Source organism: Littorina saxatilis, linkage group LG12 (assembly GCF_037325665.1).
Source record: "Littorina saxatilis isolate snail1 linkage group LG12, US_GU_Lsax_2.0, whole genome shotgun sequence".
NCBI lineage: Eukaryota > Metazoa > Mollusca > Gastropoda > Littorinimorpha > Littorinidae > Littorina > Littorina saxatilis.
In genome coordinates this window covers 67,851,949-67,866,865 of record NC_090256.1, presented here as the reverse complement: position 1 = coordinate 67,866,865, position 14,917 = coordinate 67,851,949, and the positions used below count along the sequence as shown (strand labels likewise).

At 39.4% G+C, this 14,917-nt stretch overlaps 1 protein-coding gene across 1 annotated transcript in view; it reads right to left on the bottom strand.

Moving 5' to 3' along the window:
- The window catches only part of LOC138982632 (Fanconi anemia group I protein-like), a 63,058-nt gene that overhangs the window by 43,903 nt on the left and 4,238 nt on the right, over positions 1 to 14,917 (bottom strand). The window contains exons 4-11 of the mRNA XM_070355958.1: positions 14,770 to 14,900; positions 14,190 to 14,275; positions 13,406 to 13,531; positions 11,394 to 11,559; positions 9,659 to 9,747; positions 8,805 to 8,934; positions 2,152 to 2,244; positions 110 to 246 (exon numbers count right to left, since the gene is read on the bottom strand). Of these exons, the coding sequence (XP_070212059.1) occupies positions 110 to 246; positions 2,152 to 2,244; positions 8,805 to 8,934; positions 9,659 to 9,747; positions 11,394 to 11,559; positions 13,406 to 13,531; positions 14,190 to 14,275; positions 14,770 to 14,900 (958 nt within the window). The remainder of the gene's footprint in view (positions 1 to 109; positions 247 to 2,151; positions 2,245 to 8,804; positions 8,935 to 9,658; positions 9,748 to 11,393; positions 11,560 to 13,405; positions 13,532 to 14,189; positions 14,276 to 14,769; positions 14,901 to 14,917) is intronic.

Here is a 14,917-nt window from a genome sequence, read left to right as displayed (position 1 = left end):
AATATTTGCTGCACACAATGATCTCAGAGAATAAAATGTCAAAGCGCGTTTGGAGCTTGTAGCGTCTGAGGTCAAAGAAAAACCACAAAATATCAGTGACTAAAATCACCTGCTGGAAACTGTCTCAAGCACCATCTGCTCAATCTCTCGTTGTTCTGGAAAGTTCTCTCTCACCCAGTATGACTGCTCGTGGCGATGATTATCTCGGAAACTCCGCAGTACAGTCAACTTCAGAAAATCTAAGATCTGCGCAACAGAAGAAAACCAAAGATCTCAATAATAATTATTGTCAAAATGATGAAGACTTTTGTTTTTTGATTCTAATTATTGTCAAGTTAAATAAGTAAGATTTTATGAGCAAGCGTTGTTTTAATTGCCTGATACTTACTAAATCACCATCACAACACTATATATATATATATACATTACATGTACATGATAAAAACAAAACATGCACAAAACAGCAAATGTACACTGCTTCCACATACCAATACTCAGACATGGGATTCAGAAAAAGTGATATTTAAGGAAAAAAAAGTGGGGGTCTGGGGGCCTTCTGCGGCCCCCAGTAGGGTCCAGGGGCAACGCCCTTGGTCGGGGTCTGGGGGCTTCGCCCCCAGAAGCTGAAGGTTTTTAGTGTTTTAGACACACAAAAATGGCCCTGAAATGCATATTTCAGCCTAATCATAGCCCCCCCCCCCCCTTTCTCTTCCTTCCCATGTTTCTCAAATTAATTTTACGCTAAGACTCAAAATAAGGAGGGGAGAGAGAGAGAGAGAGAGAGAGAGAGAGAGAGAGAGAGAGAGAGAGAGAGAGAGAGAGAGAGAGAGAGAGAGAGAGAGAGAGAGAGAGAGAGAGAGAGAGAGAGAGAGAGAGAGAGAGAGAGAGAGAGAGAGAGAGAGAGAGAGAGAGAGAGAGAGAGAGAGAGAGAGAGAGAGAGAGAGAGAGAGAGAGAGAGAGAGAGAGAGAGAGAGAGAGAGAGAGAGAGAGAGAGAGAGAGAGAGAGAGAGAGAGAGAGAGAGAGAGAGAGAGAGAGAGAGAGAGAGAGAGAGAGAGAGAGAGAGAGAGAGAGAGAGAGAGAGAGAGAGAGAGAGAGAGAGAGAGAGAGAGAGAGAGAGAGAGAGAGAGAGAGAGAGAGAGAGAGAGAGAGAGAGAGAGAGAGAGAGAGAGAGAGAGAGAGAGAGAGAGAGAGAGAGAGAGAGAGAGAGAGAGAGAGAGAGAGAGAGAGAGAGAGAGAGAGAGAGAGAGAGAGAGAGAGAGAGAGAGAGAGAGAGAGAGAGAGAGAGAGAGAGAGAGAGAGAGAGAGAGAGAGAGAGAGAGAGAGAGAGAGAGAGAGAGAGAGAGAGAGGGAGGGGGGGGGGGGGGGGGGGGTGGTGGCGTGTGACAGTGTGGTTTCAATGTTCTTACCTTGTCGGTGCCAAACGACCACAGTGACTGATTACACGACTGGGTTTTCAGGATAGTCAGATGCTTGTTGCTTTTCAAGTGGCTTTTGAGGGCAGTCTTTTCATTGGAACCGTAGTTGATAACATTAACATCGTTGCACAAAGTGCACTGAGCTTTTCCCGGCAAGTTGATTTTAGCAAACGGCATCGCCAACTTTCAGTTTCACGTCTTGTGTCTTCTGGCCTTTCTCGTATTTCCAGCTCAATGATACAACTTCATCGAGCCAGTCGAATCTCCAGAGATTTTTCTTGTACTTCTGCTGGTCAATTTCCCGGGATAGAACGGTTTCGTCTCGCTTTAGCTTCCTCATCATTTTGGCAGGTGGCTCGAAACGATGTAAAAATGGCGCCGAATCATTCTCATACGGTATGCTTATACTGAATCCCCGATAGCTACGTTGAAACGGTGACTGTAGGACTAGGAGACAAAGAGCGCGTTCCCATACGGATCGACCAGCAACAGTCTGACCGTTTTAGGAACCAACCGTTCAAGAATAGTATGGAATGGAGCGTCGCGATCAGCGGACCGGCCGAAAAACTTGGGTCTATACCTACATATACCCCAAAATTTTCTCAGCGGATTTGCACGAATCTCAAGAATGATCCCTGGAGCCTAAAAATTTACGGAATTCCGTAAATTTACGGAAGAATCCCATGTCTGAATACTGAGAAGCAGAGTTGTATAACCGTATCAGGTGATGCTTACCTGCTCGTTCAGGACGTTCATTCCTGCAATGGATAGCGCCAGTGCCATGTTGAAAGGGGAAAGCACTCTTGATGCACAAGAATACTGCCATGCCTGCAATATGATGGAGAATTTGATAAACCAAGTGACATCTAGCATCTGACTCTGAGGTAGCAAATGTTCACAGCAGTAAACAATCAATTTACCCTGTGGCAAAAGACAACCACACCATAAAAATACACCCGGCTCATGTGAAAAACACTTGAAAAGTCATCAAACTATTCTGTCAAATCTGCACACCTCTTCGGTACTTGTACAGCATAAGGAAGAGACATCAATCCACAGCCAAATATATAAGGGAGAAGGCCAAGAAAAGATATTCTACAAATTACAAACTTTTCGAGCATAAGCTAAGAAATGTTCCAACAACAAAACAAAACAAAAAATTCCAGGAAATTCAGCAACATGTATTTTTTACAAGTAAAATGACTATTTCTAAGAATACTCACCTCCACCTTATCTATTTTTGATTTGTGCTGAAATATTGTCTCTTATGGTACGCCAGAACAAAAAGATTGGTGGTATGAATATTCTTGGCGAAAATATTTTATTGTCACAATTCGCTGATGATACCAGTCTGTTTCTTGATGGTACAGAGCAATCTTTTTGCGAAAGTGTAAAAGTGTTACAACATTTTGCATCACTGTCAGGTCTGAGAATGAACTATGATAAAACAATTGTAGTTTGGTTAGGACCTTTAAAGTTTAGCAAAAGAAGATTTTTGCCTGATATGAATTTTACCTGGAACCCGGATAATTTTAAAGCACTTGGCGTTATTTTTTCGGTGAATATATCCGAGGTTGTTTTTCTTAACTATAGAAATAAGTTAAAGGAAATTCAAAAACTTCTGAATTCATGGACCAGAAGGAACCTGACACCTTTTGGTAAAATAACAGTCCTAAAAACCTTGGCTATTTCCAAATTGACACATTTGTTTACTAATTTACCTGATCCAGACGAACAGTTTATGATGGAGTTAAATAATATTTTTTTCAAATTTCTTTGGGATGGAAAAAGAGATAAAATTAAAAGAAGTACGGTCACCCAACCCTATGAAGATGGAGGATTAAAGATGGTTGACGTGAAAAGTTTTCTGTCATCTCTAAAAATTGTTTGGTTAAAAAGAGTTGATGGCCTTACTGGATTAATATCAAGATTATTGTTTAAAGCATGTCCATCTGTTACAACAATTAATATGAGAGGAGAGGAATTTGCAAATGTTTTGATGCAGAGAATGGAAAACCTATTTTGGACCAATGTTTTTAAACATTATAAGAAACTACATGGAAAATGTGACCCTATAACCTTTAACGATTTTGTATCAGAATGTTTACATTATAATGTTAATATTCGGAGAGATAAAAAGACAGTGTACATTCAAAATTGGATCGACAATGGAATAGCTCAGATTGGTCATATTTTGGGACAAAATGGATACTTATCCTATAATGCGTTTAAAATCAAATATCCAAATGTGCGAGGCGATTTTGTATTGTATCAAGGTGTAATCCAGGCTGTTAAGAAATATCAGAGAAAAATCGGCTTAGAATTTGATAAACATTTTATTATGACAGAGCCCATTGTGTGGAAATGTATTTGTAAAGGTAAGACACAACTTATTTACAAAAAACTGATTGAACATACTACGGTCCCAAAATGTATCGAAAAATGGTCTGAATCTTTAGACTGTTTGTTAAATAAGAAGGCTATTTTTCAACATGTTTTTAAAACAACAAAAGACACTTGTCTGAGATGGTTCCAGTACCGATTATTGTACAGAATTTTGCCCACAGAAAGGTTTCTATTTTTGCGAAAAATTGTGGATACGTCATTGTGTACATTTTGTGGTAGAAATGAAGAAACCCTTTTACATATGTTTTGGGAGTGTGATAAAGTGCAGACTTTTTGGATAGAATTTGTAAATTGGCTAAAGGCGAACTGCACCCATTGCAACAATTTAAAACTGTCTAAAGAACTGGTTCTTCTTGGAGTGGCGAACAATGTAGTCACCGATAAAGCTTTTGATGTGTTATTAATCTGTGCCAAACACCATGTATATATTTCCAAAATGAACAAAAAGACCCCTCATTTTCAGACATTTAGTAGAAACTTTAAGCAAAGATTTATTTGTGAAAAGTATAACGCAGTTGTGAATAATACAGTAGATAAATTCTACAAGGATTGGCGCCTGTATATGCACGTTTTGATGTAACCCTTAGGTTTTTTCGTTCCTAAAACCTTTTGATAATGCGACCACCAAACCACTGAACATCCCCCCCTCCCCATTCCATCCTCCCACCCCATGTATGTTGTAATTGTCCAAGTGTGTTTTTCTGTTATATGATTCTGTCCTTTCGGTTAGGTGATGTCCTGTAATGTACAGCATATACATGTAAAAAAAAGAAAAATGTACAAAAAGAGAATAAAAAAAAATAAAAATAAAAAAAATAGGGTAGGTCGGGTTACCGTAACCACACCTATTTTTTTTTTAGGCCTTATCTGAGGAAAAACAAATTTCATCATGTTTTTTAAAATGCATTGCATGCCCCCAGGCAGGTGCATGCATGTGAAAGTGATAATGAATGCTAATGTTTGTAATTTTATGTCGTTGGGATAAGTACACTTTTGGACGAGAATTAAGAGAAGTGTCGTCGCGGTATTGTTTGCTTGTTTTTTTTCCCAACAGCAGGTCCAATCTTTTTCGTTCTGTAACTTGTTCTTTTCTTTAATTCTATGTTCCTAAACCTTGATTCTTTACCAAACATGTGTCTAGTTTCTAATGGAGTTCCATATCGATACAGACCGACACATCTTTTGCAAGCACAAGAAGAGTAATTGCTATCTGAGTGTAAATATTCAGAACAATGTACAATACCAATGCAGAATTATACACACAAAAAAAAAGAAAAAAAAAAAAAAAAAAAAGAATACTCACCTCAATTTAACTATAATTTAACTATAAGTAGGGTAACTCCTTATGGTTAAATTGAGATGATGTATTTGAAAGAAATATGTATTTTTTACAAGTAAAATGACTATTTCTAAGAATACTCACCTCAATTTAACCATAAGGAGTTACCCTACATATAGTTAAATTGAGGTGATGTATTCGAAAGAAATACCGGCAGGTTTCACGGTAATCAGACTCTTTGATGTGTGTAAACTTTGCCTTCAAATTACTTGCTTACTGTGTTGATTTTCATCATTTTTTCTGCTTGGCATGAGTAAGTATGGTATTTGCAATACAAAAAAATAAATAAAAGCTAAAATGTTTGTGTTTGAGCAATTATTTGAGCGAGTTTTTCGAAGCGAACGTGTGAATCCTGACAGACACCATTTCCTTCTGTCACATGACCCCATCTCAAAGTGTGATTCAAGCAGACACGAAAATAACACACAAAACTTATGATAATGGGGTTATTAATTCAATTAATACACAAGGTTAGTCTCTGACTAGATAAAATAGGGAAAAAATATCAAATGGGAGCATAAAACCGTTTCTGGAAAAATTTTCAATCCCCACCGAAAGTGTCTGTCAGTAAAAAAAACGCGTGCTTTGTTTGAAAAGCAAAGCCTAATTTTACACATCGCGTGCTTTTGTCTGTTATTCTTGCTTGTGAACATCATTTTATTGATGTTCTTCACTGAAAAGCAGGTGTATCATCAACAGTATCACAAAATCGCAAAGAATGAACATTTTTGTTGTGATCCAACCGGTGTCTGTAGACTGAATCACACGTTCGGCAAACTTCGTTTTTTAACGGAAATAACCGAGCCTTTCATCGGAAACGACGTTTCAACCGCATCATATCGTCTGCAGGAAGAAAAAGAGGAATGCGATACCCAGTGAGTAAAACATTTAATCGTTTTTAGTGCCTTTTGATCAAGTTTTGTGGTGTCTGTCAGCAACGTTCGTCAACCCAACGTTCGACACAGCGACGCACGCATACAGATTTGCAGCGTTTGCATTCGGAAAAGTGAGGGATTTGTCAGTTCGTTTGCATAATTTCAATCGCTAGTAGGTTTTCCCTTCGTCTCCCATTCTTGTGTTTGCATGTTATTGGCATTTCATTGTGTAAATTGAACGTTTGTGAGTAACAGTAGTACAATCTGTCGAACGTTGGCGACGCTGACAGACGGAAATATCGAACGTTGCCTTTAATGACAGAAGGGCTTGGCGATCGTACTTTCGATTCGTGGGAACACAATATAGAGACAGCAATGTGCGCTCGTTACCACAACGGTCATGAACCGGTGTAACACGAAATTTTTACTCCACGAAAAATTGACTCCGGAGTAAACTTCCAGTAAAAATCTTGTACGAAAAAAGAACTCCACAAGGAACTAAATTTTTACTCCCCAAATATTTACTCCCAGTAAACATCTCGTACGAGAAACTTAGGGCCTACTCCTTCGTTTATAATTCGCGCAATATCCCATTTACGTGCAATCCCGTTTTGCCGCCGTCCCATTTTGGCGACATTTCACAAGCCAAGCGTCATCTTACTACCGCATCCCATTTTGGCGCAATCCCGTTTCGCCGCTATCCCATTTTTTTATTTTTATTTTTTATTTTTACATTTAGTCAAGTTTTGACTAAATGTTTTAACGTAGAGGGGGAATCGAGACGAGGGTCGTGGTGTATGTGTGTGTGTCTGTCTGTGCGTGTGTGTGTGTGGGTAGAGCGATTCAGACCAAACTACTGGACCGATCTTTATGAAATTTGACATGAGAGTTCCTGGGAATGATATCCCCGGATATGTTTTTAATTTTTTTCGATAAATACCTTTGATGACGTCATATCCGGCTTTTTGTAAAAGTTGAGGCGGCACTGTCACACCCTCATTTTTTAATCAAATTGATTGAAATTTTGGCCAAGCAATTTCTGACGAAGACCGGACTTCGGTATTGCATTTCAATTTGGTGGCTTAAAAATTAATTAATAACTTTGGTCATTAAAAACCTGAAAAATGTAAAAAAAAAATAATTTGTTTTTAAAACGATACAAATTTACGTTCATCTTATTCTTCATCATTTTCTGATTCCAAAAACATATAAATATGTTATATTCGGATTAAAAACAAGCTCTGAAAATTAAAAATATAAAAATTATTATTAAAATAAAATTTCCGAAATCGATTTAAAAACAATTTCATCTTATTCCTTGTGGGTTCCTGATTCCAAAAACATATAGATGTGATATGTTTGGATTAAAAACACGCTCAGAAAGTTAAAACGAAGAGAAGTACAGAAAAGCGTGCTATCCTTCTTATCAATGTCACTGCCTTTGCATCGAGCGGTGAACTGACGATGCTACGAGTATACGCTCTTGCTGTAAAAATGCAGTGAGTTCAGTTTCATTCTGTTAGTTCGACAGCTTGACTAAATGTTGTACATGAACAAAGTATGCAAACCAGATGATCCAGCGACGTTCTTCCCAATTTATGTCCAATGGACGTCTACCCACAACACGCCACTGGATGCCGCGTGGTCAGCCAACCATGTGGTGCCAGTCGTGAAAACCAGGTTCTTTGTCCCACAGTGAGACATTCAAGTTGGGGACTTTGTGACCGCTGACTTTGTCAGCATGGATGGAAAGGTGGAGAGATACAGGGCGGTGATCATCCCCAAGTCAACCCATTTCCCCGATGGGCCAGATCGAGAGGAGATCTGTGTGAAGTGTTTGCGCGCAAAAGACAATGGGAGATACTATGTCTTTCCTAATGTTGATGACATTTCATGCTTGCCAATGGCTCAGATACAAAAAAATCCCACCAACCAACCATGAACAACAGGGGGGATTACTTTTTTTGACATGTGACCAAGTCTCATTTGAGCGTTCACAGTGTTACCTGAGAATAGCACACCCCCTTGAATTGGGACCAAAGAAAAAGCGTTGTATATATGCATTTTTAAATGCTTTTCTAAAGTCATAAGTTCATTTGTGAATTTTTTTTATTTTTTAGGGATTGTTTTGCTGAATGCATGCAGTTAAGAAAATTGACCCCGTTTTCAAATTTAGGGGGTAGGGTTGCCCCATAGCCCACGTATGTCTGTGTGACTGTGTCAAATATCAATCTACTTTGCGTACAAAATGTATAGATGTTTGTTTTTCAATTTTAGAATGATTTCTTTAGCTGGCTAGAACTTCTGAGGTCTACAGGAAATGATAAAGATAAACAATGTACAAAATATAAGCAGCGTCCTTTATCTTACCATTGTTCTGATCAATGCTGTCCCTTTATTTGCAAGTTAACCATTTTTCTTAATGTGTTCAAGGAGTATGTTAAAAATTATTATTAATGGTTGCTTTAAACAGCACCTTTGGGCAGTTATTATGCACTGAAGTTGTAAAAGCATGTTTTGGGGTTTTTAGGATATAGCGTCTTGGAACGCCAATCATCTTGGAAATACGAATGTTCATATAATGTTTTACTGTTTTGGATAGATAAAAAGTTGAACTCTTGGTGCAAACTGTTTTTTGGCCCCTGTTTGACTATTTATTATTTTGGAATATTGTGTGTGAGGGGGAAACTGCAATCCTCAATATCATGAAACGTGCCTACCCCATTATCCAACTTGATGGAGAAAAACGCACTGACATTAAAATTTACCTTGAGATATTTGAGAAACTCCTGTCCTAGTTCCCTCTGTTCCATGACGGCAAAAGAAACATGGAGAATGACGGTGCCTTCAGTCTGTCGCAAAAGGTCAACATTCAGCGGTTCCTCCAGCAAGTCATCACTAGGACACAGAAACATGTACAGAAAAGTCAAAAACACATCAAAATACCTTGACAAGCTTAAATAATTGTCCATATGACGCTGGACTCTCTCTCATCCATACAGAATATATATCTTACTCACATACTGCCCTGTATTCTTCAGGAATTAGCTTTCATGGTGAGGTTAAAAAAACAAAAACATTCACTGATGCACAGCTTACGTAAAACATTAATCAGACACAAAAGCCAAAACATTATTATTAATCCTGTAAGGAGGAAAAATGTTGAGTAGCACTAGCAGGGCTTCAGGAATAAATTAAACTGTGGTATTCACTCCACATTCTCGACTTCTAGCTTCCCTTAATCAGGTCAAGTTTATGTACAAAATAGAGCAACATTTGATTTGAGCCCAAAGAGGTTGAACAACCCCCCCCCCCCCCCCCCCCAATCCCCATCCCTCAAGGCTTTAAATAAATGTTTAAAATATCTGCTTCTCAGAATCTGAGTTTCTACGTACCTCCAAATGTTCTTCACTAATAGTTTACATCCACTCTGACTCTCCTAAACTCTTCAAGAAGACCTTTCAGTAGTTTTACTTTTACACCAACTTTACATAACTGATTGACACACAACAGCAAGGCACTGGGATGTGAACAGTTAGCACAACAAAGGATTTTACAGCAAGAGTTAGGTCATATTTATTTCTTTGTGTGCAACTTGCGTGTCAAATTCAAATGACCATACCTGTCCATGACATTGTTTTGACCACGTGCTAAAGTGTCCTTGGCGATGAAGTATGATGTGATTCCTTCCAGTATCAAGCGCTTGTGACCCTGTCAGAGCAAAACAGCAACTTGCAATCATCCTCTGTGACAGAATAAGCCATCCTCCATGCAAGTACAGTGGAACCTCCCTTTTAAGACGTTCTGTTCATAACCTCTGTATATTTACCTCCATTCTAAAATCGATTTTCTCAGATTTGTGGAGATCTTAAAAGCGGGGTTCCGCTGTAGTCTACTTGATGTACATATTTCTGGCAGCTTTCACTAGGATTTTTACACTTAGGCCAAAAAAAAAAAAATTATCTGTTTCTGGTAACATGGCTAAACAAGAAGAGCAAACGCTCGATCGAGTCACTTTCGCAGTTCTGAATATTATATGAGGCATCAGATGGACAGGAAGAAACTGCTATTCACAACACAATGAGTCACGTTCACATAAAATTTGAGCCCGGTCACTTTTATAGTTTCCGAGAAAAGCCCAACGTTAAGTTGTGTGTTGCCGAACAGAAAAGGCTAGTTATCTCCCTTGTTTTTCTGATAACGTTCGTAAAAGGCTACAGATGTAAATACTTTGATGTAAAGAATAATCCTACAAAGTTTCAATCACATCCGATGAACTTTGTCAAAGATATAAAATGTCTAATTTTTCCTTTGACGCTGACCTGTGACCTTGAAAAAGGTCAAAGGTCAACGAAACCATCGTTAAAGTGTAGAGGTCATTGGAGGTCACGACTAAACAAAATATGAGCCCGATCGCTTTGATAGTTTCCGAGAAAAGTCCAACGTTAAGGTGGTGTCTACGGCCGGCCGGCCGGACGGCCGGCCGGACGGCCGGCCGGACAGACTAACACTGACCGATTACATAGAGTCACTTTTTCTCAAGTGACTCAAAAAAAAAATAGGGTCGGTAGGTCGGGATTTTTTTTAAATTTTTTTAAAATTTTTTTTACCCCAAATGTAGACCAATAAAACTAACTTTAAAAATCGCGCAAAGAGACTGGATTCACTATACATAGAGACAAGACACTCAACACATTTACAAATCGTCAGCGGACTTTCGTTACTTCACACGTTTTTGTTGTTCATTTTCTCACCCTGTCCTTTACCACCAACCAAAAAAAATAAAAAATTTTGAGTTTGGAAAAAAAAAGTTTAGGGTCGGCACCGAAATTTAGGGTCGGTCGGGTGACCAGAAACAGACAATTTTTTTTTTTGGCCTTATCAACAACTGAAGCCCAAAAAAGATCTTCGACTGACGTTTCTCCTAACAGTGACAATGTACAGTTACAGAAAGAACGCCTGCATTAATCTGTTCTTTAGGGTTACAATGTTGGACTATGCTTTGCTATATCTTATTTTGCAAACTGAGCCGCAGACCATACTTTTACCTTTACTAAACATGAAAAACTGATTCAACAGATTCATTAACATAGCGCCAACAAATCAAATAACAAAAGCAGCACAAAGATCAAATGACAAGACTTCAGGAGAATGTTCACAATCAAGAACATCTGCCTGACTTTTAGATAATCTTGAATACTCTGAGTACTCTAGGTAGCTCTGACTCTTTCAGGTTTTGCTGCATGATTTTGACATCCAGACTGGTTTGAAAAACAAGAAAACCATCAGATAATCATTTCTTAAATCAGGAAATCCTGATTTTCAGATGGGAATTTTCACCCATAAGACTGATTTACCTTTTCTGACAGGAGCAGCAGCTGATACGCCAAAGACGGTATGTCCCTCAGATCCAGGTCATCAAACTGCCGGATGATCTTTTCCAGGACAAAGCGCAGTTCATCAGGTGACAAAGGGACATCACTGAACATGGCTGCCAAGTGAATCACTGTCTGGGGTGACCACCTGCACAAAATCATTTAATTTATTTCAATCGGAGCGATTATTAAGCTCAATGCTTCAACGAGTAACTGACTCAATTGCAGATATATTCAGAATCAGGCACAGATTGGGTGGCCGAGTGGTAACGCACTTGCGCTCGGAAGCGAGAGGTTGCGAGTTCGACCCTGGGTCAGGGCGTTAGCAATTTTCTCCCCCCTTTCCTAACCTAGGTGGTGGGTTCAAGTGCTAGTCTTTCGGATGAGACGAAAAACCGAGGTCCCTTCATGTACACTACATTGGGGTGTGCACGTTAAAGATCCCACGATTGACAAAAGGGTCTTTCCTGGCAAAATTGTATTGGCATAGATAAAAAATGTCCACCAAAATACCCGTGTGACTTGGAATAATAGGCCCTGAAAAGTAGGATATGCGCCGAAATGGCTGCGATCTGCTGGTCGATGTGAATGCGTGATGTACAGTAGTCCCTTCCATTTCCGTCCCTTTCGTGGGCGTGAACCTGCCCGGAGCGGCCAGCTTTCCCATGACTAATGAGTTTTCCTTCTATAATTGACTCTTAATGGCCGTTAACCTGTCTGACGCGGTCAACGGTCACTGATTTTTGCCCTAAGGTGCCCCTCTTACTCGACAGGAGCGGCCACTTAACGGCCACTTGTCACTTTCGCGGGCGAGCGCCTGTGGTGTGTGTGTGTGTGTGTGTGTGTGTTGTGTGCACAGACGGCACAGCACGAGCAGACGACATGAATACTTACGCATGCGCAAACTGTAAATACAGACATGCGCATACATGTACATTTACGGCAGTCACTTCCGGATCGATCACAGCTGATGTGAGTTTGAAACACTTGTTTATCTGACACTCAAAGTCAAATACATACATCATAATCCAAACAACACACATAGAAACATACGAAACAATAGCTTAGCCAGGACGATCGAGTTAAACACGCAAATAATTAAGATGTATAAACGAAAGCAAAACTAACAGAGACAATGAATCGGCGGCTCGTGGATGATCGCTTTCTTTTCTTCATGAAAACTTGATCGTGTTTTTTGGGTTTTTTTGGAGGAGGAGGGGGCCTGTAATGAACGGCCACCTGATATTTGCGGTCACCTTTGCAATGACTAATGGGTGACCGGATATGGCAGGTACTACTGTATTGTGTAAAAAATTCCATCTCACACGGCATAAATAGATCCCTGCGCCTTGAGTCCGAGTCTGGAGATACGCGCGCGATATAAGACTTCATATAAGATGATCCAAAAGCACAACCCATTATAGTGCAGAGAATAAAACTTTACCCAAGGCTAACCTTTACTCAATAGCTGCCATGTCTCCGTTTGAGATCAGACTAATTATGAATCCACTGTTATTTCACAAAACAGTTTACCATGCCAGCATGTATCAAACCATTACACTTTTAAACACTTCCTGGTCAACACTCAGAAGGAATCACAATTTCTTTGTCACTTCCATGGTCACATACAAAATGAACGATAAAAATCATCAGTAACTGAAATGATAATACATGTATAACTGGAGTGAAACAATATACAATGGAACCACACTTAACACTTTCTACCCCACCTATGTTGACCAAGTTTTTTTTTAGCCGAGACCAGCTGTGCTGCAGCAGGTCACTCAGAATTGTAGTAACTGTGTAGTAACTGTGTATCAACATGCTGGAATGCAGGCGTTAGATGGACGTTACAGGAAGCGACTGAAGCTAACAGTCTGAGCGGATTTATCCGTACCTGGTCAGATAGCCATATGAGTGGGTACGGATATATATATATCCGTACCTGGGAGACAATGAGTTAAGACCCCCCCTTTAAAGCACTACAGACTTACTTGCTTGAGCACAGACTGTTCAGGACCTGAGCTTTGAACTCTGGCCCTTTCATGCTGTTGTCGCCATAAACAATGGTTTCCTGCGATGCAATCACTGAGAGAATCTTGGGAAACACATTCAAAGCCCTGAAAAGAAATGAAACACTAGCCAATGCCAACGAGTCTAAGCTGTGCGGAGTTCATAATATGTACAATCAGAAGTCTAGATGCACCTACACAACATTTGTGTGAGTGTGTGTGGGGGGGGGGGGGGAAGAGAGAGAGAGAGAGAGAGAGAGAGAGAGAGAGAGAGAGAGCGAGAAGAAAAAGGATAATATAAAAAAAAGCAGAATTAACACTAAAAAGATTAATCCTTTTCAAAATATAATGCTCAGTCAAACCGTTAGAGATCATTGCACGCAGAGGGAACTGAAAGACCATTCAATCATACAACATTAAAGAACAATTCATGATAAGGCCACCAAAAAAAATATGTTGGTTTAGGGTAACGTGAATAAACAAATAGGGTCGGTAGGTAGGCCTATTTTTTATTTATTTTTTTAAATTTACTATTTAGTTAACCTCATAATAATATGAAAACACCACAAACACCATTTTGTTTCAAGTTTAAAGGAAGTTACTTCCCTTAATCTCTGTATGGTTTGCAAAATGTTTTCTTGAGAAATGAAAAGAAGTTTTAGGGTCGGTGGGAAAAAAAGGGCCTAAACCAACTTTTTTTTTTTTTTTTTTTTGGGGGGGGGGGAGGCTAAAGGTGAAGAATAAATTAAAAATGAGTTTTGCTTACTTTCCACCCTGCAGTGTGCCAGTTTTGACAGAGTCCACAAAAAACTGAGCCAACTCTGCCAGACAGGGACCTGTCAGTCTGCTGCACTGAAAACCACACAACACTAAACTCGTAAAAGGAAAAAATTTTGATACAACAGTCTTTGAGGAAGTCTCTTATACAGAACAGATACGCTACTACAAATCTCAAATCTTTTAGGCTCACTGATATAAGTAAAGTTATGCAGGTTCCTATGGTGCTTAGATTGGGAAATAAAATTTTAATCGAGCAGCTCAAGTCACTCAAGGCAAAGCTTAAGTTTGTTGACTTTACAAGGATTATGTCACTGCTTTGTGCCCTTCATGACTTACACAGGAATGTGGTTTGCAAAACTTTTTTTTTTAAATCGTTTGCCATTATTTGGGCAGATACTGAGAAAATGTCACAAAACATTTACAGCCCTTTCAGCAAATTTTCCAAAGAATTAAAGCCTGGCAACATCCTTGCTTACATCAACAAAAACCCTGCACATGAAAAAAAAAGTCTGGTGATTTCACATCCAATTAACTCTTTAGCATTATATCAGTGAGTAGTAACACACCTCCATGAGCAGTATCCAAACAACATCATCAGCCAGTTTGTTGCTGAAGTTGGTTTTGCCGAGCACGGTGATGAGGTGTTTGAAGAGAGCCACAATCCTGTCTGCATCCTCACTGTCCTTGGCGTCCAAACCTGCAATGAAGGTGTGA